Here is a 27,087-nt window from a genome sequence, read left to right as displayed (position 1 = left end):
GGTGGCAAGATTACCACACTCACCTTCAGGCTACATCAGCCCACTTGTTGTTTCTGCGCCTCAGTTTCTTCTTTCAAGGATTTACAATGAGTAATAGACTAAGCTGGTTAGATGGTTTGCTTATTTATATAGTTATTATTTTGTTAGAGAACAATACAAATACAATAGGGTACAAACAAACTTCTGCCAGCAAGCCCACGAGGGCTGATGAGGTTTAGAAGTGAACGGCTGTTGCTTTGGCGTTCAGATATCTTACCCAGGTGTCCCTGACCCTGGAAATGCGATCTCTCCTGATTTGGTTAATCAAAACAGGATAATAGCAAAAGTCAAGGTCATTTTTTTCTCACTTTGTATTTTTTTGTATTACATAAAATGAGTGCACTGTCACATTAGTGATTTTAAGTCATTTGGGGAAACAATTAAAATGTTAAAGTTGTCCAAAGTGTATGAGGTCAATTTGGATAATTTTAAACTAAATTAAAAACCAGTTTGTAAATTTGAAAAAAAAAATGAAAATAGTTTAAGCTCAAAAGTACATATTGTAAACTTAAAAGAATTATTACAAATCTGAAAAACAAAATTGTAAATACAAAATAATAATAATAATGTTCACTTAGAAAGAAATATAGAAAAATTGCCAAAAAAGTGTAATTTAAAACTTTGAATAAAAAGAAAAACATAAACCTAAAACTGTTAACAAATAATAAAAAAAACATTATTCGTCTTTTTGTTCTCAGTTTCAATTCAGTTTTTTCAATGTAAAAATAGGATCAGCTTAACAGCAAAATCCTAAAAATTGTATTATTTATATTGTTTTTTTCAAATTAACAATTTTTGTCTTTCAAGTTGTACTAATTCATTCAAATATACAATGTGTACCTCTGAGTTTACCACTAGAACACTTTCACTATAAAAAGTTACACCATCACTTTTGCTGGGTATTTTATTTCCTGAGATATTATACACAATAGAAAGTATCTGTCATGAAAAAATAGATAAAAATATGATAACACATGATAAATAAGAGTAGTTTTCTTTCCTTTTCATCTGCGGTATATGTAAAAAATTGGAAAATTTAAAATTTAGGAAGATTCGGAAAACATGCTAAAAAAAATGCAAAATTAGGAATTTGAGAACAAATAATTCCTAGAAAAAAATGATACTGCAAACTTGGCCTTTAGTCCTCCTATTCTTGGGACATGTGGGACTCCACCCATGAATCCATGACACTCAAAAAAATGCAACATACTGAAAATCATGTAAACACTTTTGCTTGGGTGAAAATCACCCGGCAATTGTGATCTAGAGTTAAAACTATTTTCAAATTTTCGCTTTTTTTCTTTTTTATATTACAATATGGGGTCCAAATTTGACCCCATAAAGGTGTTCTTTCTTTCATATTAATTTAGTTTTATTTTTGCAATTTAAATAAAATATTCATATTCATTCGTTCATTTTATTCCATAGCCACTTTGTCTGGTCCAGACAATATTCTGTTTTTTTTAAGTCCATAATCTAATTTTATTTTGAAGTTTTAAGCATCCAAACTGGCTCCAAGGTTCAACGATTGGGACCAATCTGAATTCTTCCCTTCTCTCTTCCCCCTCCCCCTTCCCCTCCATGTGAAGAGTTAGCTTAAGTGCAAGTGTGTCTGGGATATATATATATTTTTTTTAATTTCACCCTTCAAGTGGAGCAATAAAAAGTCCACCATCGCACCGACTAGGGCTTTTCTTCATGTGGGTGCGATCTTAACCACAGAAGTTTACATTTAAATGTAAGTAATGACTTTTTTAAAGTTATAAAACTGAATTTGTTATGTTTATTCAAGCACTGGAAGTTCTGCGCTAACGCTAGAAGACTGGCGATGATTGGGTAACGCCATCGACAAAAGTGACTTCCAAAATATTTTTTCATAACTCTCCGTTTGGAGGGCTCAATGAAGGGGAAGGGAGAAGGGAAGAATTCGGATTGGGCCTTGGTGTCTTGCAATTTAAACCTTCTGTATCTGAAGGAGACCCAGTGCTCCTCCATTGCCCCACCACAAGTATCTTTGGTTCCTAAGCAACCAAACAATATTAGGTAATGAGTATAATTGAAGGCAAAGAGTTCATCTCAGAGGTGAAGACCTCCAGACTGCCTCATTTATGAAAAATGTATGCACACAAAAAGAAAAATTGCAAGGAGTTATTACCAAACCAGCATCAAATTCTCACTTTTGTATTTCTTCAAGAAGTATTGTTATTATCACTTTCACACGCTCGCAAAGCTGTGATAAGAGACGGCGAAGACAGCAAAGCAAAGGTAAAAGGTGAAGTGAGCCAATTTTCCATATCAGAGGTGGTGTGTTTGCCCCAAGCCTGAGTTGTGCCTAAAGTGCCATAACATTACAGCACTCCTACAGATGAGATCAAAGGCTCTAGTCAGGGATCCTCCGTGGTTTTGCTGGCAAGCTGCCGCCCTTTCGCTGAAACGTCTTTTCAGGGTTTTCCACACATTGACTGATCACACAAAATGCACTCCTAATAGAGACAGGAAATGCCACATACAAAAACTTCCTTTCTCTCTAAGTATGGGCTAATATTCAGAGATTAAGCTTTCTTGTTAATTATTTTCATTTTAATTAGTAAATCTTAATTAACAATGAACATTTACCCTTAAAATTCTTTGGCTTCGGAATGAAGGAGGGGGTGAAGAAAAGAGAGAATAAATATGACAATCTTTTTGGGACCTCCGGGCAGGATTACTGATGCAGGCTGCCTTAGTTATTAAACACGTTCTAGATTAAATGCCTCCATGAATTTTTCAGAGAAATATATTTTCATAGTTTTGCATGCCAAATGTGACATTTTAGATTTCAGATTCATCTTGCTGCAGTAATTTTAAGAAAATGTCATATAAACAAAGATTTTGTCATTTACCAAAAGAAATTACTATGCGTATCAGGTTTGGCCTGTGCTGCTCTTTTTTTATTTTTTTTTTCCTCCTGCATTTCCCTTCTCCCTTCTTTGCCACATATTCTGCCTGTGCTAGTTGTTTCAAGTCAGCAAGCCATAAAAAATCTTTATCTCAGTGAAACACAGCAATTTGGGAGATAATCGAATGGTGACTGGGGGGCACAAACGCCAGTCTGAGGAATTATACCACAATCTCCCCTGCATTTACAACCTTCCTCAAAGCCAGTTGTCACCCTGGAAGGAAAGCCCCCGACTGAAGATTCATTACATCTTTAAGCCAGCACGGTGGCATGGCAGCCTCATCCCCAGATGCAACACAACAGCACACTCCTCCCACAGCTGGAGATGCTAGTGCTAAAGCTGCAGTCTTCTCCCTTTCACTGGCTTCCTTTTCTTTCCTCTGCCTCTGTTCGGCATTCTTCACCTCCATTTTCCACCTACTTATATTTACCATCCACACAAAGCATCCCTGATATCCGGTGAAAAAGTGGATAGTAAGCATACTGGATGTAGAAGCTGTATACACATTGAAGACAAAATAAAAAAAGTAGAAATTAAGGGCTTATAATTTTCTCCTTCTCGCATTGGTGCAGGATTTCACACAATTACATCAGGAGCTTTTCTTTTTAATACAAATACCACAATGTTTTTTTGATAATCCGATGGGATCACCTCGGGATCAGGATCTTCTGTGACCACACTCGGAGGCCGAATCTGTTCTGTGCTCCTCTGACTTCTCCCTATTGCTCCAATTGTAGGGACATTTGAAGCTGTACTCGTGTGTTTTTTAAGGACTTGGCTATCCTTCCACTGGTAGAGTGATCCATGCTGTTCTTATGTCGTAGAGGAGAAACACATTTCTTCATGTAGGTGTGCTCTGAAGCACAGAAGTTTATATTTAGATGTATGTATTAAGTTTTTGCATGACTTTTTAAAGTTATACATCGATGCCATGTATTGTCTGAGCGCTGGCAGCTGAGCACTAACGTTAAAGGACTGGCGACTATTGATGACATCATCGAAAAATAAATACGCCCACATTTTAAGAAGTTGGCTACATCTGAATTCCTTCCCTACATGGTATAAAGCTTACTATATAGTGTGTTTGCCATTTTGTAATGCTGTCCAAATGTACAGTTTGAAAATTCCAGGAGTCTTCGCGAAAAACCAAAGTTCATCAATACTCACTATATTGGCAAATGTAGACCACAATGCATTGCAGTCGAACAATTTTTGCAAAAAAACATGTTTAAATGTAAGTTTTTTTAATAAACCATCCACATTTTCATCATCAGAACACAGTTGAGGCACAAATAGGCCGTAAAATGTTCAAATTAACTAGATTTTCAAATATGTAATCGGTGACGTCAAATCCAGCGTTAAAAAAAATGAAAGAAAAATAGTGAGAATGATGTCTGAATTGCTTTTAAATTCCAGGGCGTGATATAGTCTCTTACTCGGAGATAGTGAACTCCAAAATCAAGTGCCCTAGAAATTTCCCAGAAGTATTTGCGAAAAACCAGTGTGCATCGATGCTCACTACATTAGCGAACAAAGACCACAATGCATTGCAGTTAGACAATTTTAGAAAAAAATGTGTTTCAATGTAATTTTTGAATAAACCATCCACATTTTCATCATCAGAACACAATAGAGTCATATAATAGATGTTGTGAAATGTTTGTATTGATTAGATTTTTACGTTGTGAAATTGGTGATGTCATACTAGCGGTTTAAATATAAATAAATAAATACATACAACCGGTGTGCATCGATGCTAGCTAGATTGGCAAATATAGACCACAATGCATTGCACTTGAACAATTCTTGGCAATTGAAAGAGTTAAAATGTCTTTTTCTTTATAAGCCATCAACTTTTTCATCGTCAGAACACAATAATCTTCGTAAAATGCTTATTTTGATTAGATTTTCACTTTGTGAAATCTGTGTTGTCATATCTGCTATTTAAAAAAAAAATGTAGTGAGGATTTTTCTGATTCGCTTTCTAAACCCTGGACACTAGATAGTCCTGCACTATATATTTAGGGATTCGGTGATGGCCCATTTCTGTCCGCTTGTAGGGATAAATAGGAAGAAGACGTAAAGTTAGGGAACCAATTCAAATTGAGGACATATGATGTCACTTCCTGTTTACATGCCTCCTGCTTGTTTTTTCTCTTTTTAGTTTGAAGTCACAGCAGTGTGCACATCTTACCGGCCACAGGGGGCGTGACGCCAAAGCGGAGGATTCCAGGAGTGCCGTCATCTGGCCGTGTTTGCCGTCTCCTTGGCCTCCCCCCAGCACGCTGACTGACGGGCTTTCAGCGCTGCGACGGCCGTGCGTGTAACACACACAAACACAGGGGATAACCCTGTTTACACCCACCTCTGTGTTAGACGGAGTGTCGCTTAACTCTGGAGCCGACAGCGGCTCAGCCTAATAAAACCCCAACAAAACACTTTCCGTCGTGTCTCTCACTCTTGTTTTTCTCTCCTGCTTTTCCCTGCCTTTCAATCTTATCAGGGGTAATGTAATAAGCGCTTGCTTTGCTCTGTCTCCTCGCCACCTTTCTTAATTCCTCAAAATAAAGCAATATCACAGGGGCCCCGGCCTGCCTGGGACTGGGGATAAGATGCTTGTTAAAGGACGGATAATTTAGCAAATAAATGCTCTGTATCAAAGGCAGACACTGGATCTTTCTTTTCCCTGCTCCCCTCCCTCCTCCCTGTTTCCCTATCAAAAGTATTACATGTGCTTTCATCAGTTCACAACACAGCGCAGTGTGCTTCTGAATGCAATTACTCAACCTCCATTAAATCAGAGACAGTGGAAACAAATGAATTACACATTTGTTGCAAAAAACCACAAGTCAGCCTTGTGTCGCTGGTCTTCTTTTTTTCATCTATGGGCATAGGGAGAGAAAAGTGAAATAATTTCTTCTCCATTTTAGGGCGGATGTAGCCCTAGGTGATGCATACAAAGTCTCCCATGTCTAATAGCCACCCACTATTGATATCAGAAGGAATTTACAGGGTTCATCGCTGTCTAGAGGAGGACATCTTGCTAAACCTCAAACCACATTCATTTGACAGGGCTGGTGTCCGACTAGCACCCACCCATAACGTAGCGCGGCACTAGGACGATTTGGATGTGTACAATCGCTTTCCTGATTTTATCATGTCAGCCACTGTAGTGGTCCGTAATTACTAAAAACTTAAACATGCTAAGCTGATCGCCCGCAGGGCTTCCACCACAAGATGTGATGTGTGATCTCTGACTAAAGTAGATGGACCAAGAATTGATGCACCTCCGAGCCCAATGACACGGACAGATTTCGGTGCCCCCGAGCCATATTACCCACAATGCAATGTCTGCCGACAGGAGAAGCCATGCAGAGGACATATGAATCTGGAATGTCAGTGGGAATACAAATGCTTTTCGCACAATTAATGATTACAGTCATGTGACATCAATTTTACATATGGGGAGAAAAATGAAAGGGGTTGTACTTACCATGGAAACAGCGTGTTCAGCCTGGGCTGTGGTCTGAGCGCTTCATCACAGTCTCTGGGTGAGGACGCATTCTTTAGAAAGCCCTGTTAAATAAGCCAAAGATTGGAATCAAAAGCTACCGTATATATATTTTTTAGTATTGAAATTAAGTGTTTAATCCTACGGAACCCCTAAAGGGACATTAAAGTAAATAAAAAAAAAAGTTGGAAGATTTTTTTTTTTCCCCAAAAAATTTAAGTAAATAAAAAAGTAATAACTATCTGGTGTGCATCAGTTACTAAACATTTTTTTTCCTTCAATCTTTATACAGTTACTATCTGGTGCTTACGGAGTCCCTGAAGGGACATAAAAGTTAAAAAAAAAATTGAAGTGCAACATTCTTTTTTTCTAAACCAACAAACAAAAAAATAATTTTATGGTTACTATCTAGTGCGCAACAGATAGTATATGAGACCAGATAGTAAACAGAAATTATTTGCTTTCAACCTTATGCGTTAATTTTTTTTTTTACTTCGATGTCCCTTTTGGGGCTCCGTATAGTGCACATCAGGTACTAACCTATTTTTTTTTACTTTTTGTACTTAAATTAAAAAAATAATAATAATAAGTAAAAATATCTGGTGTACACCAGTTACAGAAATGCTTTTTTGTTTTGTTTTTTTACTTCAATTTTTAGGGGAAAAAAAATCAGTTACCATCTGGTTACTAACCATAGGTGTTCTTTTAACTTATTTTTAGAAAAAAAAAAAAAACTTTTTTTTTTTTTATCTTCGAGATCCCCTTGGGGGCTCCATATAATCTGTTTGAATATTTATGTTAAAATAAAAAATAGTGAAATCTTGAAGAGTTATTTTGCTTAAGAGAATACAACACACAGGCCATTACCTCACTGTTCCCGGTGAAAAGGGAAGCCAGCCTTTTCTTTCTCTTTTCCCATTCAGTCATCTTCAAGGGTTTATTCTGAGCTTGTTGCTAAAAATGTGTGTTAATACAAACACAGACTTACTTTGGGAAACAATACACTGCCCCATAATGACAGAATTAAACACAACTGTAATGCAATCTGCAGGCGATCGATTCAAAGCCAGGCCCTAAAGACATGCAGCGTTTGATGAGTGTATCTGCCGCTTTTACATTCAGTCAGCACATTCATACTCCCCATTCAGATGTACTGAAACTGCTAAGTGACAGCCCAGTACAGTCTTTGTATTGTGAAATACAGATAAACGGGAAAAGTCTGTAATTTTTTTTTTTTTTTTTTCAAAATAGATTTCAAATCTCTGGTGGATGATGCACTTTCAATGGGAGGTGGGTGTGAAAGCAGTAGGGGAGCCCGCTCATATAATAGCAGAATAAGATAACACTGATCCAATACTGATAAATTACAGAGTGGATGCCACTGACTATTCTCATATAGGAAGATGAGTCAATGAGAAACACTGAACATTTTGTAAACACTTACATTTACTCTTTTCATGTAAATTGACACCCCATCTGTCTTTCAAATCAGATTAGAACTAAAAATACAGTGGATAGAAGTTCTGCATCCTGTTTTCATATGCCTTAATGTCTATAATTCTTTGCAGTCTCCTTTTTCCAAGACAATGAAAACCTTATGTTCTTGCATCCACTTCCTTTCCTCTTTGAAATAAAAGGCTCCTTTTTAGGGAAAAAAAAGGCGTCAGATCTTAAAGCTAGCTTAGAAAAATCCTTTCTCTCCTGTTCGAAAATAATATGTAGTCATGCTCTATTTTTTATTTTTCTGAAAGCTTCAGTGAGAGACAAATATGCATAATAATGCACGACAAAGTTAAAAGGCAGAATGAAAGAGTCTGTAAATAAATTAATTGTGCGAGCATAACATATTTGGAACAGAAGATGGAGTTGAAATCCGTGCAGCAGTTTTGTGCTGAGGATGAATGAGGAATGTAACTTGTGAAATACCTCGAATGCCTGTTACACAAAAAGAAATTTCACAGCTGAGGTTTAGAACGGCTTTCGTCAAACAAACAAAATAAGAGCCACATTTCGGTAAAAGGTTTTGGATGAAGAGAGAACGCGGAGTAGGAGAGGGAAAATTAGTAAGTCAGCAGACAAACAGACAGAGAAAACCAGACAAATGTACATGCACACTTGCACACACTCTGTCCATTAGCCAAACCACTGATATGCAGCATAATGGACAAGGCTGATGTGCTGGTGAGTATGGGATGATGACACAGATATTCCTCTTTGTAGCCCTGACCTGCTGCAGTGAAAGGCTGCCAAGCGTGATCATGTCAGGCTGCACACGCTCCCTCAGCTGCTGGGCGTAGTGGGGAATCACTTCCTCAGCTGTCCTCGCTGCAAGAAATAACTTATGACATCAAAAACCTCCTAACATTTGACAAAAACGTAATGTTCTGCAGCAGCGCGCGGGATTAACTTGACCCACTTCACCCCGTAAATATGTGTTGTTGAGATGTCTTTGTAAAAGACGGTCTCACAAAAATCTTTTTTGGTTTTCATGGTTTATTCAACGATGTAAATTTTACAATGGATCATAAAAAAACTCTATTTACTGATATAACCCTACTAATACTGCACAGATAAATCAAATTTGAAGCTGAATAAAGAACAAAGCGTTACTTTTTACAGTGCCCATCTCCATCCTCCCTGCTTGGAGTTCTCCACCCTTGGCTCGTGTTTTGGCAGTGGCGTGGGCCTGCGAGGGCCCAGAGCCCGAGGCGTCACCACCACTGTGGAGCAGCAGTCGCCGCTGAAGCACCAGATCACCCGCCTTCACCTCCAACACCTCATCATCCCTGGAGGCTTGTAGTGTACCTGGAGAGATGTGCATCAGTGAGTAAGCAGACTCGTGCACACCACTACTACACAATGTGTGTGCATTCACAAACATCAGCAGACGGATTTCCAAACTGATGGATGAGCATATTTAGCGGCAACACACACATTCACACAGTTGTGTTTTTGTTTTTAAAAGCACCAAACTTGGTAAGGATTTATAAAATATGAACACTAAAAGTAACCCTTTCAAACATACAAATGCAAATAAATACGTTAAAGATACTGACTATATTATATTATGGTTAATTTATTATAAGCAATATATTCAATTACTTATTTTAAAAAAAATAATCAAATAGATATTCTATTTTTAAAATATACTTTTGAAAAAAAATATTTTTTCATCTCTTTTTTAAAGTAAATAATATTCCAAACTGGTTAAATTTCTACTTTTTTTTACATAGAAACACGTATTTTGAGTACATAATCAACATTTCTAGCATTTTTCTGTTTTATTTAGTGGTATTTTCAATTGAACATAAAGATCTTTAGATTTGAAGATATCTATTTAAAGCCATAGAACTCGAGGAGGGTGAAACATGCAAAATAAAACAATTATTTCCATAAAATGTATTTTTAACTCTCAGTCATGTTCTCAGTTGTGCTTTCTGCCATATTTAGCTAAATATGTGTACAAATTTAGAAACTAAAGTCAGAAAAAGCATTTGGTTCATATGGACCTCCGAGCCGGTTTACCGCTGCAAAGAACGTAGCAGTCTGTACCGGTGGGGGGCATTGGTACAACTGCTTAAGGTAATTGTCTTAAAGACTGAAGTGCTAACTGGCAGTCACAGGAGTTGGACTCCATTACAGAAGAGCTGTCTCTTTCTTTTCCTGCCTCTCTTTTCCTGTTTTCTGCCTCTTTTTTTGCCTGGCACTGTTAATCCAAGATCCTCTTTACTTTCACTGTGGGATTTCATGAACATTCGGAGACAATGAATAGGGCTGCTAATCTCGCTGGTACAGCTAAATCCAAGACAATAGAAAATAATACAAGCCTAGTAAATTCTAGCGTGTTGAAGCGGGCCTAAACCCATCACTTGTGCGCAGGAATTACAAGGGAGATGTGCGCCATGTCAACAGGATCTGGTACGACTGTCTTCACCCAGAACAATGCTAAGCTTCAACCTTCCCAGTGTTGGCCTTCTCACCGAACTAATGAGGGAAGACACGCCTACTGTGAGACAATGGCTGTGCTTGGAAAGCACAAGGGAGCCTCTTTCTAGTTTACTCTTTGTTTTATTATGGCTGTACTTTCTGTGTAAAATCTCATTTATATAAAGTTTGTGGTGCTATAAATTTTTATCAAATTAAAATATTGTCAAATTTTGAGTTTCACTTTTTAACAATTAATAGAATTTTTTTTTTTTTTATTTAGAATATGCATTTTGGTCAGGGCCAGACATAGGAAATGTGCATCCAAAAAAAAAAAAAAAAATCAAAAATTAACTACAGAAAAAAAATTGCAAAAAAAAAACAGTGGAATAAAACTCTCTCGAAAAGCCCAAGAAATATAAAAATTCTTAAAAGCAAAACGTAAGGATGAATGGACAGACAAAGAAATAAAGAAATACAACCTCAACAGGGCACAAACCAGTGTCCTACTTGTACATGTCCCAAGCCCGGTGAATGTAAATGGTAGTGCAGTTTTTATTGTTATACATTTTCATCAAGTTAAAAGAATGTATAATGTAACTTTCAATTTTAACAATATATATATATATTTTTAGAATCTGCTTAGAATCTGCATCTCTGTTGGGGCTGGATATAGGCATGGCACAGGGGGCAGTGTGCCCCTAAATGCCCCTCAAATGTGCTGGCCTGCAATAATCCAAAATTAGAAATAAAACTTAAAAATAAATAAATAAATAAAATAAAAATGGCAAAAGAATCAGACATAATAAAATAAAATAAAGCAATCGTAGGATGTATGGACAAGTAGACAGACAGATATAAAAATAGACAAATTCAACCTTAAGAGGGCACAAACCGGTGACCTACTTGGGCCTGTCCCAAGCCCGGTAAATGCAGATAGTACAGTCAGGAAAAGCATTCTAGATAAACTTATAAGACATAGATATATGGGCAGAAGAATTGATATGATTGTTTTTTTTAATCCATTTTGTCACTCCAGACTTTCAGCACACCCAAACCCCCAATATTCTACCTGGACCCTGTAGTGGGACTGGCAATAACTTTGGGCCTGATCCCTATTAAAATAAAATGGGGTCAAAAAATAGAAAAAAAATGAGCATGGTGTTTTAGAGTGGATTGATTTTGCATTTCAGTTTGTTTTTGCAAATTTAGATTACTTTAATTCAAATAAGGCAACCTACAGCCCAGTATGAATGTGATTGCTGCATGCTAAAGGGATACATACCAGGTATGTCTAAAGACGTGTCATCGTCCTCCAGCAAAGCCGCCATCCTTTCATACAACCTGTTTTCATCTGCGTTTAGTATTGCTACAAATCAAGACAATTACAAAGAAATTAGAGTATCTTCAGCAGTGACGGCAAATTACATGCGTTTACGGGCTTCAAAATTACTTTGTACTTATCACAGGAGTCAATCTAAAGCACATCTTAACATGCAAACCTGAGATATTAGCGGTGGCTGGAGAGGGGTGAAAATGAAGTGCATGCAGAGGGGTAATGAAATAGGAGCATTAACATGCCTGTTAGCCAACCTGTCAAGCTGTGATGAGATTTGATTTGGTGAATCCTTTGGTATTACACGGCAGTGATATCCAAAAGATACAGGTGAAATGGCTTCTCCATTAATAGCCAGGTTTCATTATAACATGCATATTACTTGGCTCCCAAGAGCTTGCTTTTAATAGGCCTCCTTAAGGAGGGGGCTGCAAACTATTGATATGGCTCTGCGTGTGTCACTTGACAAGGGAGAGAAATCGCTACGGTGAAATGAAAACTGACCAATGATACATGACCTTCATCAATGACAACAAGTTGGGTAGCCAATCTAGCAGTGCCATCGCTTAGTGTATTTACATAGACTCAGAAATGGCAGGCTTCTCTCAGTGATCTCTTTCACCCCTCTTTAATGAACCGAGGAGAACCATTATGACAGAGAATGGCATACTTAATTCCAACTCATCTTTAGTGCTGACCCCAGTCGTCCTGTGATGCCTAGGGTCTATCTGCTCTGCCGACGATGGGTCAAAGTAATTTTGGGCATGTTCATTTCCTGTGGAAAGTGTGAGAGGAGAGTGAATGAGAGAAAGAGGGACTGGGAGTTGGGGGGGAGGTTACATGGGAAAGGAATGAGGGAGTTGTACAGGTTCAGGTTAGTGGTTATTAGAAGCACATGAAGCAAAATGTTAATTCTGAAACCCACACTGTGGAAGGGCAGTGGCAGCAGCTTCTGCCAGATAAGGCAGAGCCAAAATGAGACACAAATTCAGGAGCACGGAGTGGGAACGAGACTGCCGGGCTTCTCAAAGCACCTCTCTGAGGCCTGAGGTACTCTGGGGCTTAATTAGCATGCTGCAAAAGGTCACGGAAGGCAATCTCTTAAATACGACTGCCATATGTTTGGAGTGTTCAAAAGAAACTAATGAGTAAGTCTACAAGCCCAAAAGTACTTGGAATTTCAAAGACAATACCTTCTAAATACTCTTCGGTCAGTGTCCAAGAGGACCTGGAAAGTTTTTAAGGGGAGATTCAATGGGGAAAAAAAACAACAACCTGTGTCTCATTGACTTCTTATTAGCAATCACTGACCTATAGGTATCATATCTGCTCCAGCACGTTTATGGAATGGCTCCAGGGATCGGTCTCTTATGAGCACACCCCACCAAGAAGCTTTTTTTTTTTTTCAAACTCTAAAAGGGTCTTGAATATTTTAGATAAGCTGTACTTTTTCAGGTCAAATAAAACAAACACTGCATGAAATCACGTTATAAAGGTGCTTCCTTTATGCGAGGATCCACATTTGGATGCATAAAAATGTGGCCGGACAAAAGCACCACTAAACCACCACTTCAAAAAAAAAAAAGAAAGTGTTAGACGGGATTCTTTTCTCTTGAATACATGAAGGTTTTCCACGCTGTCCCTACTTGAAGCTTAAAACCCGGACTGAAACTTATTAACTGAGGAGCAGCGGTATGACTCTTCAATAGCATCATAAATTGAGTGTGAAATTCACATGTTAAATCTCTCTACACAGTTAGCAGTGGAGTTTGAACAATTTCTCAGCAAATAGCTCTGAGGTTATGAAACCCTTTTTTCAAATACAAATTTGCATAATGGTAGTAGCTTTGTGAATCGCCTTTTGAGTCATAGCTGTGATTTACCTAAATAGTCTGGCTGCCCTCCAATATATCCCTCTGATGAAAATTTCAATTATCTGTTCTTACATGCACAATATCAGTAAGTAGCATTTCTTCCTGGGAAGGAAACTTATAACACACGAGGAGATAATGAATGGTTGGAAAGGCCAAAGCATCACAGACATGAAACCGTTTTTTTTTTTTTTTGCTGATGCTGGTTAGTGTTTTGGACACTTCCATCGGCTACTGAGTTTTTAGCTACATGAAAAGCCCTGGATCTTAAAATATCAATTCATTATCATAAAGGTCAAAATGTTAGTTTTTTTTTATTATTATTGTTTTTAACTCATATAAGAGCATATTAGGGGGTAATATGTTTAGCATGTTCTTGTAGCATTTTTCTCATTTTATCTATATGAAATTAGGATTAAAATTGCATTTCAGAGTATTTTTTTATTCAAATGATGGTGAATTTATAATAGATGAAAAAATACAGCTTGAAAAAACTTGTGACGTAAAACCTGCAAAGGCAAATCACAATCTCCCTCCTCCGTTCCATTTTGATGCCTCCACTTGTAAACCTCTAGATTCATATTCATCCTAGTTTTCCTTACCTATGTAAGCATCTGACTTGAAACTGTACAGCTGACTAGTTCCAATACTGCTCGGTAGTTTTGTTGGACTGGTAATGTTAGCTTGGGGTTGTGGAAGGGCTGTAAGCTAGCAGGAGAGAGTGTAAACAAAGGGATGATGGGAAATGGAGTTGCCTTATGGTGTATTTGCACCAAATGCGGCCAGAGGCGGAGGAGGCGGAAAGTTTCAATGTTAAGTCAATGTAAAGTCTCAATCTGCCGCAGCACAGCCCAATTTTGGTGGCGAGCTTGACGTGGGGCGACAACCAATCAGGGACTCAGCTTTGAGCACGTGGCGTTTTCAGTGACTAGATCAAAGAGTAGAAATATGGCGGCATGATGCAAGGATTTTCGTCATGAACTTCCATCCATTTTCCCAACCCGCAGGGGCCGCTAGGTTCCTGGAAACTGTCCCAGTTACTGTTGGGCAAAGGCGGGATACACACTGGATAGATCCTCAGCTGTCCTTCCAGCTTAGATAGGTACGCTAGCTAGCTGCCTGGATAACTTGGCGAGCACAGCTAATAGCCAATAGCCGTCACCGCTGCTCAGGCTCTGGCAGAGGTGGTAGCGTTCGCTACTATCCAGTCGCCCAGCAGATCTAGCGAGGTCTACTGCTCAGGGTGTGGGTCCTTGGGTAGCTAAGCCCGCTCTGCTTGTCCGCCGCCGGTTAGCTGCCCAGCAGCCCGGAGAAGCACTGCGAGTGCCGTTGTAGCGCATGGGATTGTTCCAGCTTCGTGGGATTATGTTTTTCTTATTTGCATCAAGACAAAAATAAAAAGATCCCTCAATTTTATTTGTATTTCCCCCCTCTAGGGGTTATAGCTCAAACTGAGCCACAGACAGACGGAAGTAACGTTTAAAATGGCCCTACGGTACAGCTCTAGCTGTACGAGTGAAGTACACACTGGAGGAGATTAAGAAATAATTTATTTTTTTGTCATCTAGCCTTACGTGTGCCTTAAGTGTACCTTGGCTGCAAAAAAAAAAAAAAAAAAAACATTCATTGCTGAAAGGCTGTATTTTTTTTATGCCATGAAATATTCATTTGTCAGTAGTCTAATCAAACTCATACATTTGGTTATTTTCTGAAACAGGGCTGGACTCACGGCCCAGGGGCCACATGCCCCATGCTATTTAATCTGGCCTGACAAACTGAAATAAATGCTGCTGTTAATCCTTAATAATGTTTTAATTTCACTGTAACACTGGTGTCTACCCATGGATTTACCTTTGCTTTGGTCAAGAAAGTTATTCCGCATTGATGTGGTCTTGGAAGATTTTTACAGTTTTTCTGACGTTCATTTCTGACGTGTTTTCCGAGTCAGACGGTCATTTTTCCGATCATTCCTGCACGCATTTCTCTAAGTATGCGTTTTTCCCTGGAGGACATCAGCTCATTGACGTAACTGACACTAAAATAAGACCAAAAGCCACAGTTATAACATAAAAACTCCAGAATGTTCTGTTTTAAAATATATCTATCAATTTTCAATCAAAATTGAAGCATGTTTTTGTCCAGATTCCATGCTTTTTTTTGCCTTTAAGGAGGATTACCAAAACATGCTATGCATCCGCTCTTTTGGTAAATTTAGAACCCACGAGTCAAAAACCTGGTTCCAGACACCTTTAATAATTTAGACTGTGTTACCAAGCTTAAATGGAGATCAAAAATGATCTTATTCTCAATCTTCTAAACAATTGTGTTGTCATAAATATTCACTGTTAACCTAACATCCAAGAAGAAACCCTTAAAGTATAAGACTCTATAAAGAATGGTGTCAAGATCCCACCAAAGTGCTAATAACTGGTATAATGGTAATATTAAATTGCATTAACAAACTAATTGTTTTGCACATAAAAACATGTAATTATTACAGCCCTTTTAGTGCAAAAGCAATAAATAAATAAAAAAAGCACAATGAATCAAGAATCTAAGATATGACTCATGGCTGAGAAAACTGGCATACTTACAACCTTGAACACATCCTAATTTACCATCCCATTCCTCAAGAGTTCCCTCTGACATACTGAATTATAAGGGGGCATATTTGTATGCCTGATTGGCCTTGAGCTGTGTTTTGGGGGTGTTGTGAGTACACTGCACAGACAACGGATCAGCTTGGTAACATGGTAGCATATGTAAATTCACTCTCCTATGACTCCAGCCCACCACAAGGCATATAGCTGAGAGTGGGAGTCGAGGCTGATTGTGTCAAGGGTACTTCTAGATAGAGACAGAACACCCACTAACGCGGCGCTCTCAAGTGAAGACGAAGTTATACGAGGGCTGCTTGTTTGGACACGCTTGCTTTGGAATGCTACGACCAAGGGCACCCAAAACCAAGAGAGAACGGAAGAGGAAGCGAGAGAAAGGTTAGATCAGGAACACATCTACTGTCAACAGATTTGAGGCTAATGAAGAATGAAGCTTCACCTCTTTCTTTGGCAGGGGCTTGCAGCTCCATTTTTTTATGGTGAGCTGCAAGGGTGCTATCCGGCCTGTCACCTCGCATTTTTCTCCCCAGCCAAGTCGGAGGAAGCTCAGTGCTTCCTTCTCCATCGAAGGCTGGGTTATCTATGCCCACTACAGTGTCGCTGTCTTCCCTTCCTGTTCACATTAAAGAAAAAACACAAAAAGGGACACAACAAAATCAAATATGTCTAAACTAGAAAGACAAAATCAAATAATAAACGGCAAAATTCTGGTGGTGATTTTTCTCCCCTGAAACGCTCAAGCCGCATCCTCCTTAGATGATACTAAAACACAATTAGGTTAAAATTAAATCAGAATCTTGCAGAAGGAGGAAAAAAAAGAGAGGAGAAGAAGAAATGATTAAAATAATTACAAATTGCGCCCTGACAAGCAAGAGCAAAATTTAGCCCAAAGCCATTTGTCTGTAATTAGTTAATTAATCCTTACACAAATTATGAGCAATAACTCATCAAGCAGGACTCACCCATCAGAAATTCAGCCGACTTGGATTTCTTCTGCTTAGGTTGCTGCAGAGCCTTCTGCTGTAACTTCTGGAGGGAAATTGTTAAATGAATAAATTAGCTGCAGAATGAAGATCATCATTTATGATCCGCAACTAACGCAGTATTTTAAATATGGGACGACACTGAAATGTCATTTAATTTACATCGCCGCTAAAGGGGTCAAGCACTAATTGAACAACAGGAGTGGAAAGGAATTTAATCATAAATAGATAAGAAAAGTTGACATGAATGTGTAATGAAGGTCACATTAAAATACTTCCTCCTTGTTTCAGAAATGAATAAGCAACAAAACTGTCTCTTGTAAAATTGTGCATTTTTTATTTTTATTTTTTTTGCACGAGCTGCGTGAGAGTGCACAGATTTGGTGTGCAAAAGCCCATGCAAATTCTGGCACACTTTGTACTTTTCTCATTTGCATGAACCTAACCCAATTCGCCAATAAACTAGAAGTAAAAATAGTTTAGGTGTTTTGTTCTTCTTAAAGCCAATGCTTCTTAATGTAATTAAAATGAGGCACGACTGCTGTATTTTTCTGCATTTCTGTTTGTCATTAGAAGAAAATAAAAGAAAGTCAGGATGAAGAGAACATTGTTTTCTTTTGAATTAGATGAATAAGGAATAAGCTGCTCTCCCACATTTCTCTTATTTCCGAGAACTACACAAAATCGGAGGTAAAAGGCGTAAGTAGTTGTTTTGGTTATTGATGTGTTTACAGAAGACTAAACCATATAAAGGAGCTCTGTTTCTCAAAGCGTATGGAGCTTTTTAAGCATCATTTTATGCAGATTTTGGTGATGAACTGTGCCCATGCCCATGAACAGCATGTATTTGTATACAATATTTAATTTCAAAGGCAAAATCAAGGGGCAGAATGTTTGGTGGGGGGGCTTATTTCGGCTCTAAATGACAGAGCAATTAAAATAGCAGAAGACTATTTCCAGACCAATCTGGTAAGAAGAGTTTTGGTAAATCTGTTTTTACATTCAGCAAGCCCTACAGCAAGACATTCATTTATACCACAGAGATTAATGCTTATCTAATTGTAACTTATTTAAAAACCATTTTCTTTTCGACTGGGTACCAATCATTTTTTTCTGACTTGTACATAGTGTGCAGAACAAAAATGTGACTTTTTTTTTATTCCTCTTGACTGACTGAAGCAACTTTCTGCAACTTTATGCAAACAGATAACACTCTTAAGGTGTTTATTAGCGAATTCTGTAAAATTCTGTGAAAATAAATAAGCAATTTGTTTCCAATTTAATATTGTTCGATTTTTTTACAAAAATAAGGGATGCTGAGTCAGCTAAAATATGTTTCTGTTTAAAAATTAGTAACATAAGAATTATAACAAGCTGTAAAAACATGCCAAAAGTCAATTAAGGGTTTTTACATGTTAAAATGTTTGATTAAACTTGCCCAGGGTGCACCATGCCTTTTCTGTGCTCTAATTGGGATAAGCTCCAGCAACCTCTCTCGCTATACCTTTTCACTTTTTTTATTCTATTTTTTCCAGTTTGTATTGTTGTCTTTGGGAATAAACAAGATTAAATAGACAGGATTGCTATTTTAATGTAACTAAAGCATAAATTATGAACACAATAATTAAATACACCTAACTTGTACTTTTCTAATGCTGTAAAAAGTGACGCGTTTTAAGGATACTCTTTTGGATTCTTCTGTTGTCTGTACAGAGTTTTTTTACAAATCTGTGTCACAAAAACCTTGTTTCTGAAAATGGAAACTAAATTAGCTCCATGTCTTCCAAATGCCAATAAGTCATCTGATTACTATGCGTGCATCTGTGCCAGTGCAATTCAACTTGGTGAAACGCACAAGGGGAAAGAGCGAGTAGAGCGCGCACACCTCGGGCCTAATGCTCCCAGTTACTGTCACTAAAAATCTAATCCACACACACCACCATGTGAGCTTCTGTCTCCAGAGCTGAGGCGAAGCGCACGATTCTCGTCTTGCTCTCGAGACCCCCTCCGACTGTGACAGCCTCCTCGGTCCGACCCAAGACTGCCATTTGATGTGTCATAAGTGGATGCAACATGCAGATGTTGCACTTCTAAAATGATTGCAGCAGTTTAATCCTGAGGAGACGAAGTGTCACAGAGGTTCATCAAACCAACGGGATGTTGGGAAGCAGAGATGACTGCTCGCCGTACAAGAGCTGGGAAAGTTTGTTAACGAAGGTGAACGTTTCGGATCTTTTCCCCATCAAATTCCACATAAACAAGACAGGTTTATGTGCCAAGAAATGTGTATCCCTCATAATATAACTTTTATCAGATACAAATATATATTAGGAGAAAACTGGTGCCTTCTCTTGTCATCTACATGCACTAAATCCACAAAACCTTATGAAATGCTTACCTAGCAATCAAATTGAGAACATAATCACCTACTTTTATCTCTTTCTTTCGCTTTAAATGTGATTGTTGTCAAAAGGAATCGTGCACAACGGCGCTTTGTTCAGTTCTTGTTGCGTTCAAAGGCATAGCTAGAAGGGCTTGGGGAAGACCGCTTGCTGCTCAGGGCTGGTGGGCACAGACCAGCTAGAGAGTGAATTTTGCATACTGTACGGATCATCGCCCAGTTCAGCCCAGTCACATTGAATCTACCATCAAGCAATTGTGCTTCATGAAACCGTCAACCCTCATTTACGTCTGCCTGTTTTCTTCCCCACACAGCTGTAAACAAGGCCCCAGCTTTGAGCTTGTCCCCGTGTGCGCCGCTTACCAGGGGAGAGCACACAGCAAAACCTCGCTTTCACTCATGCTTTTGCTGCAGACAGAGCCACCATTTCCACAAAATCTATTAGAATTTTTCAGATTTAAAGGAAATTCTGGAAATTTTATTCAAAGATCACATTTTTTACTCCCTGACTAACAACCCTCTAAATGGAAAATTATGCGTAAACATTTAAAAACACATTATTTCTAAATAAATAAAAACCTATACTAATATATAAAATAAATGCAGTTTTGTTTTTGTGTTTCTTTTCATCTATTAACATATTCAAACTGTCTTTGTCAATGAAATGTCATAGCAACATCTACAAAGAAACTTTAATGACTAAAGATAAGGTTAGCATTTTGTTTCAAAGGCAGGTTTACCCTTAAAACGCAAAAGCATCGTAATTTATAGAGCAGCCATATATGTGCGCGGTAATTGTGACCCAACAAACAGTTTCTTCTAAACAACAACGGCCTCACTTGGTGTAGACAGAAAACATAATTAGTATTCAGGCTTAATTAATCTACGCTGGCCCCCTTTAAGTGAATTAGTCAATTATTTATGCATGTGTGCTCCTTTGATGCTAACAGATTATGTATGTAACTGGAAAAACCTTGGAAATTGACTTTGAAAACTTTCCACTATGAAATGTCATGTACAAGCTCCTGCACTGACTTTGAAATGTCAATAAAAAGTGCCATCTATTTGCATATTGTTGCTAAATAGTGAGCCAGTTAAGAAAACTGGAGAAAATCCGGAATTTTCTTTTTTTGTGTGTGTGGGATCTAATCCTTGGAACGAATATGCAACGCAGGTCGGATCAAGGTCTTTGCAGAGATCATGGGAACGCCACAGGATTTTCAAGAGCCTTTTTGTTTTTACCCTTGAGAACCAGGCGCTGGCCTCTGCACCCCTCAATCCCCATTCAAAATGCAGAGGCAGCTCGAAGGAATGCTAAATGTCAACGGTCAGATTTGGACCAGCACCTCTAGAGAGACGGGGAGATAGAGATACGAGCGTTGACCTCCTTGGTTTCTTGCTGAAATCTAATGAGGACCAAACAGGGACCGCACTCACCCTGTCAGAGGTGTCCATCTCCGTGACCTGCAAACGACCATCACCGTCTGATCTCTGAACATAAGCAAAAATAGACAAAAGCACAAATAGGAATCCAAACTGTAGGTGAGGAGAGTTATTTACATAAACCTTGCTTTTATTCTGAAGATTAGCAAAATTATATTCTAATAAGCACCTCATTCCAAGCAGTTTTATTGTCTTTTTTCTGCTGATAGCTTTTAAATTGTTATCATATGCATCTCAGACAATAAAAAGCTATTTGTTACTAATTATTTATCCCAATTATTCAAATAGTTTATTCATTTGCATCTGATAAAACACAATTTTTTTATCATCTGTCCTATGGTAATTCACATGGCTCACACAAGTTTCTGCTGAAATAGCAAAACAAACCCCGGGCAAAATGTGAAAGATTATCCCATACCATGCGAAGTCGGATGAAATGCTATACTTTTTCACACTGAACACAGCTCCACTGGGTGTGATTGAAAAACATGTAAAGCTATTGAATTTGTGGTTTGTATATGTGAAGGAAAATGAGTGTTGTAACAAGTGGGCTAGTGTTTTTGTAATTGTTTCAAATTACACTCGACGTAATAACTCTGTGAAAGCAGAGCGGGTGTGCGGTCCATTCATGTTAACAAGGCAAAGACCACAGGATATCCACGCACCTTATGATGGTCCACACAAAAAAAACAACAACTTGGCAGAGCATACTCTTTTGTTATATTCCCAGCTGTTTTTATTTGTGTCAAATATAGGAAATAACAGAAAAATGCTTTTTTTTCAAATATTTTAAAGATTCTGCAGCATTTTAGGTGACACATCCTTTATTTAATCATCATTTTCCCTCTGCGAACTATATTCCTGAGTTACTTAAAGAAATGTCTGTAAATGTTAGAGAATCTGGTTGTAAAAGTGTAATGCTGTGAAAGGAGTGAAAAAAGCTCATTTAGCTGGTAAAAGTGCTTTCCTTCTGCCAAAAACTAAACAATGTAATTGCCAGCTCCATTGTAAAGCTAACAAATGACCTAATTTGTTTTTGCTGAAGGTTCGTGCATTCTGGGAAAGAAAGTGTGAAAATGTAAAGTCTTTTAGGGAGAAACTTGGCAGAATTTAGTCATTGCTCAAACTAATGTTAATTTGCTGATGATTTGTGCTGAATATTAAAAAAAGGAAACACAGACATGACAACACCTACAAACGTGTGCAGCTACATTTTGTAAGCAAACGTTTCTGTAAACGGATTTAGAATTTAGTTTCTATTTTAGCAACATGCTAACATTTTTGACTAAATTTAGTTTACTGGGGAATTTTAGACTATTTTGGAGTTCAGCTCATAATTAAGCAACATGCTTTTTTGGCTATAATTTGGCTTCAACTGAGTTTTTTATGCTAATTTGGAGTTTAGCTAATATTTTAGCAACATTTTTCATTGATTTGTTATCCACTGGGGGTTTTAGGCTAATTTTGAGTTTAGCTTTTATTTTAGCAACATGCTAACATTTTTGGCTGATTTAATTTACCGAAGAATTTTATGGTAATTTGAAGTTCAGTTTGTAATTAAGCAATTAGCTAGCTTTTTCGCTAATTTGACCTCTACTAAAGGTAAAAACGTAAAAAAAATAAATAAATAAATAAAAATTACATTTTGAGAGATGCTAGTTTCTTTTTATATTTTTGCTTTTGTTTGTGCCAAAAAAATGTTTCACATACTTCACATTTGTTAAAAAAAAAAAAAAAAAAGAAAATAAACAAAGCAAAAAGAAGGTCATAAATGCAAATCCAAATTTCTGAAAACAAGTCCAAATGGCTCTTTTACTTTTAAAGGTTGCCTACCCCTGAACTATGTCGCCACAGAGGGGGGCTGAGTCGGGGTCTCCCTGTGCCAGTCCCCAGCCTGGATAAAACACAGTTAAAGTCAAAGTCCCATAAGTTGTCACACACCTAGGTCTGTGAAATTTTGACCCATCCCCTTAAGGAGTGATGTGCTGCAGACACGGCCACATTCAGGAAACCCCCTAATCCAGCCCCTTAATACTGAGTGTCAAGCAGGGAGGCAATTGGGTTGTTGGTATGACCCAGTCTGGATTTGAACTCTCACCCCTTCAGTCGGTTGGACACTCTGAGCTGGTTTTGTAAGGAAGGGGATCAAATGTGCAGATCGGTGAAGACCCAAAAGGTGAACAGCATTAATGGAACAGCTTGCATCAGATATAGTCTTTTCTCCGTTAAGTCTGCACATATTAGGGTACGTCAGGATGCTAAAGTGAGTCTCGTTTTTTAGTAAAGTTCATTTTACTGCTCTTTAGTTTTACAGTGTCTACATTTAAGGAAATAATCTTCCATGACTCACTAATTCACAGCTTAACAACAAGTGTTGCATGCATTTTAGATTTAAAATTTACCTTGTAATGCACGGTTGTCCACCCTTCGTGGTCAGCTATCACCGCAGTCGTCAAGGCGATCGTGACGCACAACAACACAAAACACACAGGGTGTCAAATGACCCTCTCATGTTCACTCTCACTGACTGAGACAGAAGTGCATGACAGGTTTGGGTAATTTGATCAGAGTTACTTCTTGGAATCATTTAGGAGAAAAGTATCAAATGAAAATCATTGTAATTAAAAAAAAAAAAAAATTGTGGTTACAGAACTTACATTGTGTGGATAGCGTTTCATTTCTGCTTGTGTTGTCTGTGGTGAATCATTAATGATTGGTGTGGCGTGACTTCTTTTTCACAGAGGTGTTCACCTGTTTCCCCAGAACACACAAAGAAAAGTATCTTCATTGTCAGCTCTCAGTCTGAGTCACAATGAACTTCCCCAAACTGAAGTTAAACCACTCACACTGCTTTGTTAACATCCATTATGCAGAACATGACAATTCACATAAAAGTACCCCCCATGCATTATTTAGAGGGAGCTGCAGACAAATGTATTTCTCAGCTAAAGTCAGCCAAGCAAGCTTTCCAGCTGCCGTGAAGAATAGGTAGAGAATGCCCAGCGGATTGGTCTGTTCATGTTTGGCATACGGCATATTAGCACTAATGCCCCTTAAAACAGATCATGAGCTGCAGCTAATGCTTCCCTTAGAACAGAAAGTCAGACTGGCTTTATTTATGACTGGAAAGCCATCAGGCCATCAGTGGCCTTTTCAACTGAGGAAGAGCGATTGCTCATAAGTATCAGCAAAGAATGGACCTCTTTTTATTTTTGTGATTAATCACTTGTAAATGTTTTTTTTTTTTTTTTGTTTCTTTTTTCGTCTTAAGGTTGGACTTTAAAACTGCGTACTAACAAGTGACCTGTGTTAACATTTTTCCTACAAATCCTAAAGCAATCAGTGGTTAACAAGGCTCAACAATGCATCATTAATGCACACTGTGGAGCATTCAAGGGGGTGTTTTAAGACAACCACTGGGACTTTTTTTCTTTTTTTTTGCTCATTAAGCTGGTTAAATGTAATCTGAAACAGTTGCCCACCGATTTGGACTTTGCATTTCGTGGATAAGCTGTTGAAGATGGCAAATGCGATTAAACAGAGACCTAAATCTTCATATTATCCAATTAATTCTCAGTGTAGCCACGAGTGTGGCTAATGATGTTATCTTACCTAATTAACCTGTGTAGGGATTCAACTCCAGGACAGGGGATTGTTCATCCTTCATCCAAGTGTTCATTATTATCATTACAATCATTATCATAAAGGGGGCCAACTTACAATGTTGGCCATTCCATCCCCATTAATCTAAATTGAGCCTTTTTCATTTTGAGGAGGAGGGGGGATCCTTTGAGGTCATTTTTAATTATCACTAAAAGGATGGGAATTCTAGCAGATCAGTTGTGGTCACAGCAACAACCGGAATCCCAGGAGTCCACGCCACATGAGTGTGATGTGGTTGTGTACGGCGGAGGGGACGTCCTGCTCGGTGTGGAAACTCCTCCATTTTCTCTCAGCTCTTCGATTGAGTGCTAGCTTCAGCCTATTAACGCTGCATGCTTGCAGAAGATCAATGGTCTTCATTTGGCCATGTGTCATTAGTTAATCGTATACTTATGAGGGGTATTGACACACAGCTAATTAATCTCAGGTCCGGCTCTGGCTTTTATACGTTTCTTTAATTATGCACTTCATCTTAGTCTTTGCACACCGGCAGGCTGGCACTCCATGATTGACACTTTGTCAAAGTTAGTTGTCAACTCTGACACTTGTGTTAGGTGTCTTTATTTATTCTTTTTAAGCAAATATTGATTTTTTTGAAGGCATATTAAAACTGCCTCTTTTTTTCTTGGAAAGTCTGCTTTGTTTAATTTAAAAGCTGACTCAGCACTTTCTAATAAACTCAAAATTTACTTGCAAGTGAACCTTGGTGCGGTTCATATGTTAACAAGTTTACTTTTTCAGCAAAGTAAACAAAAAGAGATAGATGTAGTTATTGTGTAATGGAAAAAAAAATCTCAATGATCTGAAGAAGTGTAACTTATATGAAGTTATTTTTAATAATATTGTTGTAACTGGTCAAATGAATGGTTTCATAGAATAGCATTGAATTGATCCCACAAAGATTGCCAAGTTACTGTAGCTCTATTAAAAATAGCAAATAGACAATAAATATCAATAGAAATGCATATAAAACAACAACTTCCTGTTCCTGTCAGAAGCTCATAGAAAAACGCAGATGCAACAACCTAACTATAAAATAAAAAATATACAAAATAATTTTCTGTACTGTCTGAGTGTGTGATTGTTTCTGTCTGTCTTGAGTTTTATGTTCTGCTGGAAACCAGTTTTAATCTGAGTCAGCCCCGATTATTTGAATCCTTTCCTATTTAATAAAGAAATGAATAATTGAAAATTAAAAATAAAACTCTTTAAGAGTCCTGCAAACTCTCCTCAGATTGTCCAGTTATCTTCAGTCACCTCTCTGGTGGCATTTTGTTGTTGCCAAGCGACAGCAGCTAGTCATGTAAATGATGCACCTGCAGACCGCTTCAGACCCAGAACTGATGGAAAACAGTTTTAAAAGAGGTAGCAGGTACACTACCCTTCTCATCATGTCTAAAAAAAGAAAAAAGAAAAAAAAATATTAATAAGAGAAAAGGAACAAGTAAGCTAATGCTGATCTATGGTAACTGGAAGTTGAAAAAACAAGCAAACAAAAGATAAATGACCATGTTCTCACTTTCTAACTGTTTTATTCCTTACTGGTGCTTATTTTACATGATAAAAAAAATAATAAAAAAAAAATGGGTAATATTTTCAGACTTTTTTGTTCACTTCAGCCTTTGGTTTGTTCATTTTTTATAAAAAAGTAAAAACCAACCTTAGAAAACCTATTTGGTGATAAAACACAACATCTCCCACTTCACCATTTCATAACATTTGATCTTTTTCAAAGTTTTTGGCACCATAGCTCCAAAAATTAGATGCTTGTTTGATAAAAAATTTGAATAAATATGCATTTTTTTGTGTATAAACTTAATTCTGTGCATTATTTGCTGCAGCTTTGTAATTGATGGTTACATGCTGATCAATACTGCTGTGCATTAGCGTGCGGGTGCAGAGAAAGAAAGAAAGAAAGAACACCTGAAGGTGACCCCGACTTTCTGGCACCACCTTAGGGCTCCAATAAGCCGCTCCTCAGACGTTGCTCTGCAAACCACAAATCTCCAACTTTTAGCCTGCTGCTGTTGGTTTGATTATTGTTTATAGATACAGCCGAGAATTAAAGCATGGCCTGCAGGCAGTATAATTATTTACAGCTGAAAACTCATATCATTACCAGCATGCTCCTAATTGCCAGAAGTAATATCAATGTTAGTTGATTAAGCAGATTTTTTTTTTTTCATCTTCAGTCTCCATAATGTGCAAAATTGCTTTCTATCAGCATATGGGGGTGACGATTTGTCTCAATACAGCTGTTCATCTGAATTTTTCTTTTTTTTTTCTTTTTCAAAACATCCAATCCAGAAGGTTCTTTTGAGGAGTGTAAAGATCGATTGCTCTGCTTTTTGTTGTTGGC

The 27,087-nt window shown here is 37.9% G+C and overlaps 1 protein-coding gene and 1 long non-coding RNA gene across 2 annotated transcripts in view; one reads left to right on the top strand and one right to left on the bottom strand.

Moving 5' to 3' along the window:
- The window catches only part of ofcc1 (orofacial cleft 1 candidate 1), a 79,157-nt gene extending 58,064 nt beyond the window's left edge, over positions 1-21,093 (bottom strand). Inside the window, exons 1-10 of the mRNA XM_036217419.1 lie at positions 21,060-21,093; positions 17,197-17,267; positions 16,678-16,847; positions 12,420-12,524; positions 11,699-11,782; positions 9,100-9,294; positions 8,717-8,814; positions 7,357-7,443; positions 6,472-6,554; positions 5,173-5,284 (exon numbers count right to left, since the gene is read on the bottom strand). Of these exons, the coding sequence (XP_036073312.1) occupies positions 5,173-5,284; positions 6,472-6,554; positions 7,357-7,443; positions 8,717-8,814; positions 9,100-9,294; positions 11,699-11,782; positions 12,420-12,524; positions 16,678-16,847; positions 17,197-17,267; positions 21,060-21,077 (1,023 nt within the window). The 5' untranslated portion in view covers positions 21,078-21,093. The remainder of the gene's footprint in view (positions 1-5,172; positions 5,285-6,471; positions 6,555-7,356; positions 7,444-8,716; positions 8,815-9,099; positions 9,295-11,698; positions 11,783-12,419; positions 12,525-16,677; positions 16,848-17,196; positions 17,268-21,059) is intronic.
- LOC118600253 lies at positions 5,178-11,198 on the top strand. The gene is made up of 3 exons (XR_004949863.1): positions 5,178-5,295; positions 9,109-9,312; positions 10,369-11,198. It is a non-coding gene; the product is annotated as an uncharacterized LOC118600253 (long non-coding RNA).
- Positions 21,094-27,087: the final 5,994 nt, after the last annotated feature.

This window comes from Oryzias melastigma, linkage group LG20, assembly GCF_002922805.2.
Source record: "Oryzias melastigma strain HK-1 linkage group LG20, ASM292280v2, whole genome shotgun sequence".
In the NCBI taxonomy this organism is placed as follows: domain Eukaryota; kingdom Metazoa; phylum Chordata; class Actinopteri; order Beloniformes; family Adrianichthyidae; genus Oryzias; species Oryzias melastigma.
This window is presented reverse-complemented; position numbering and strand designations above follow the sequence as displayed.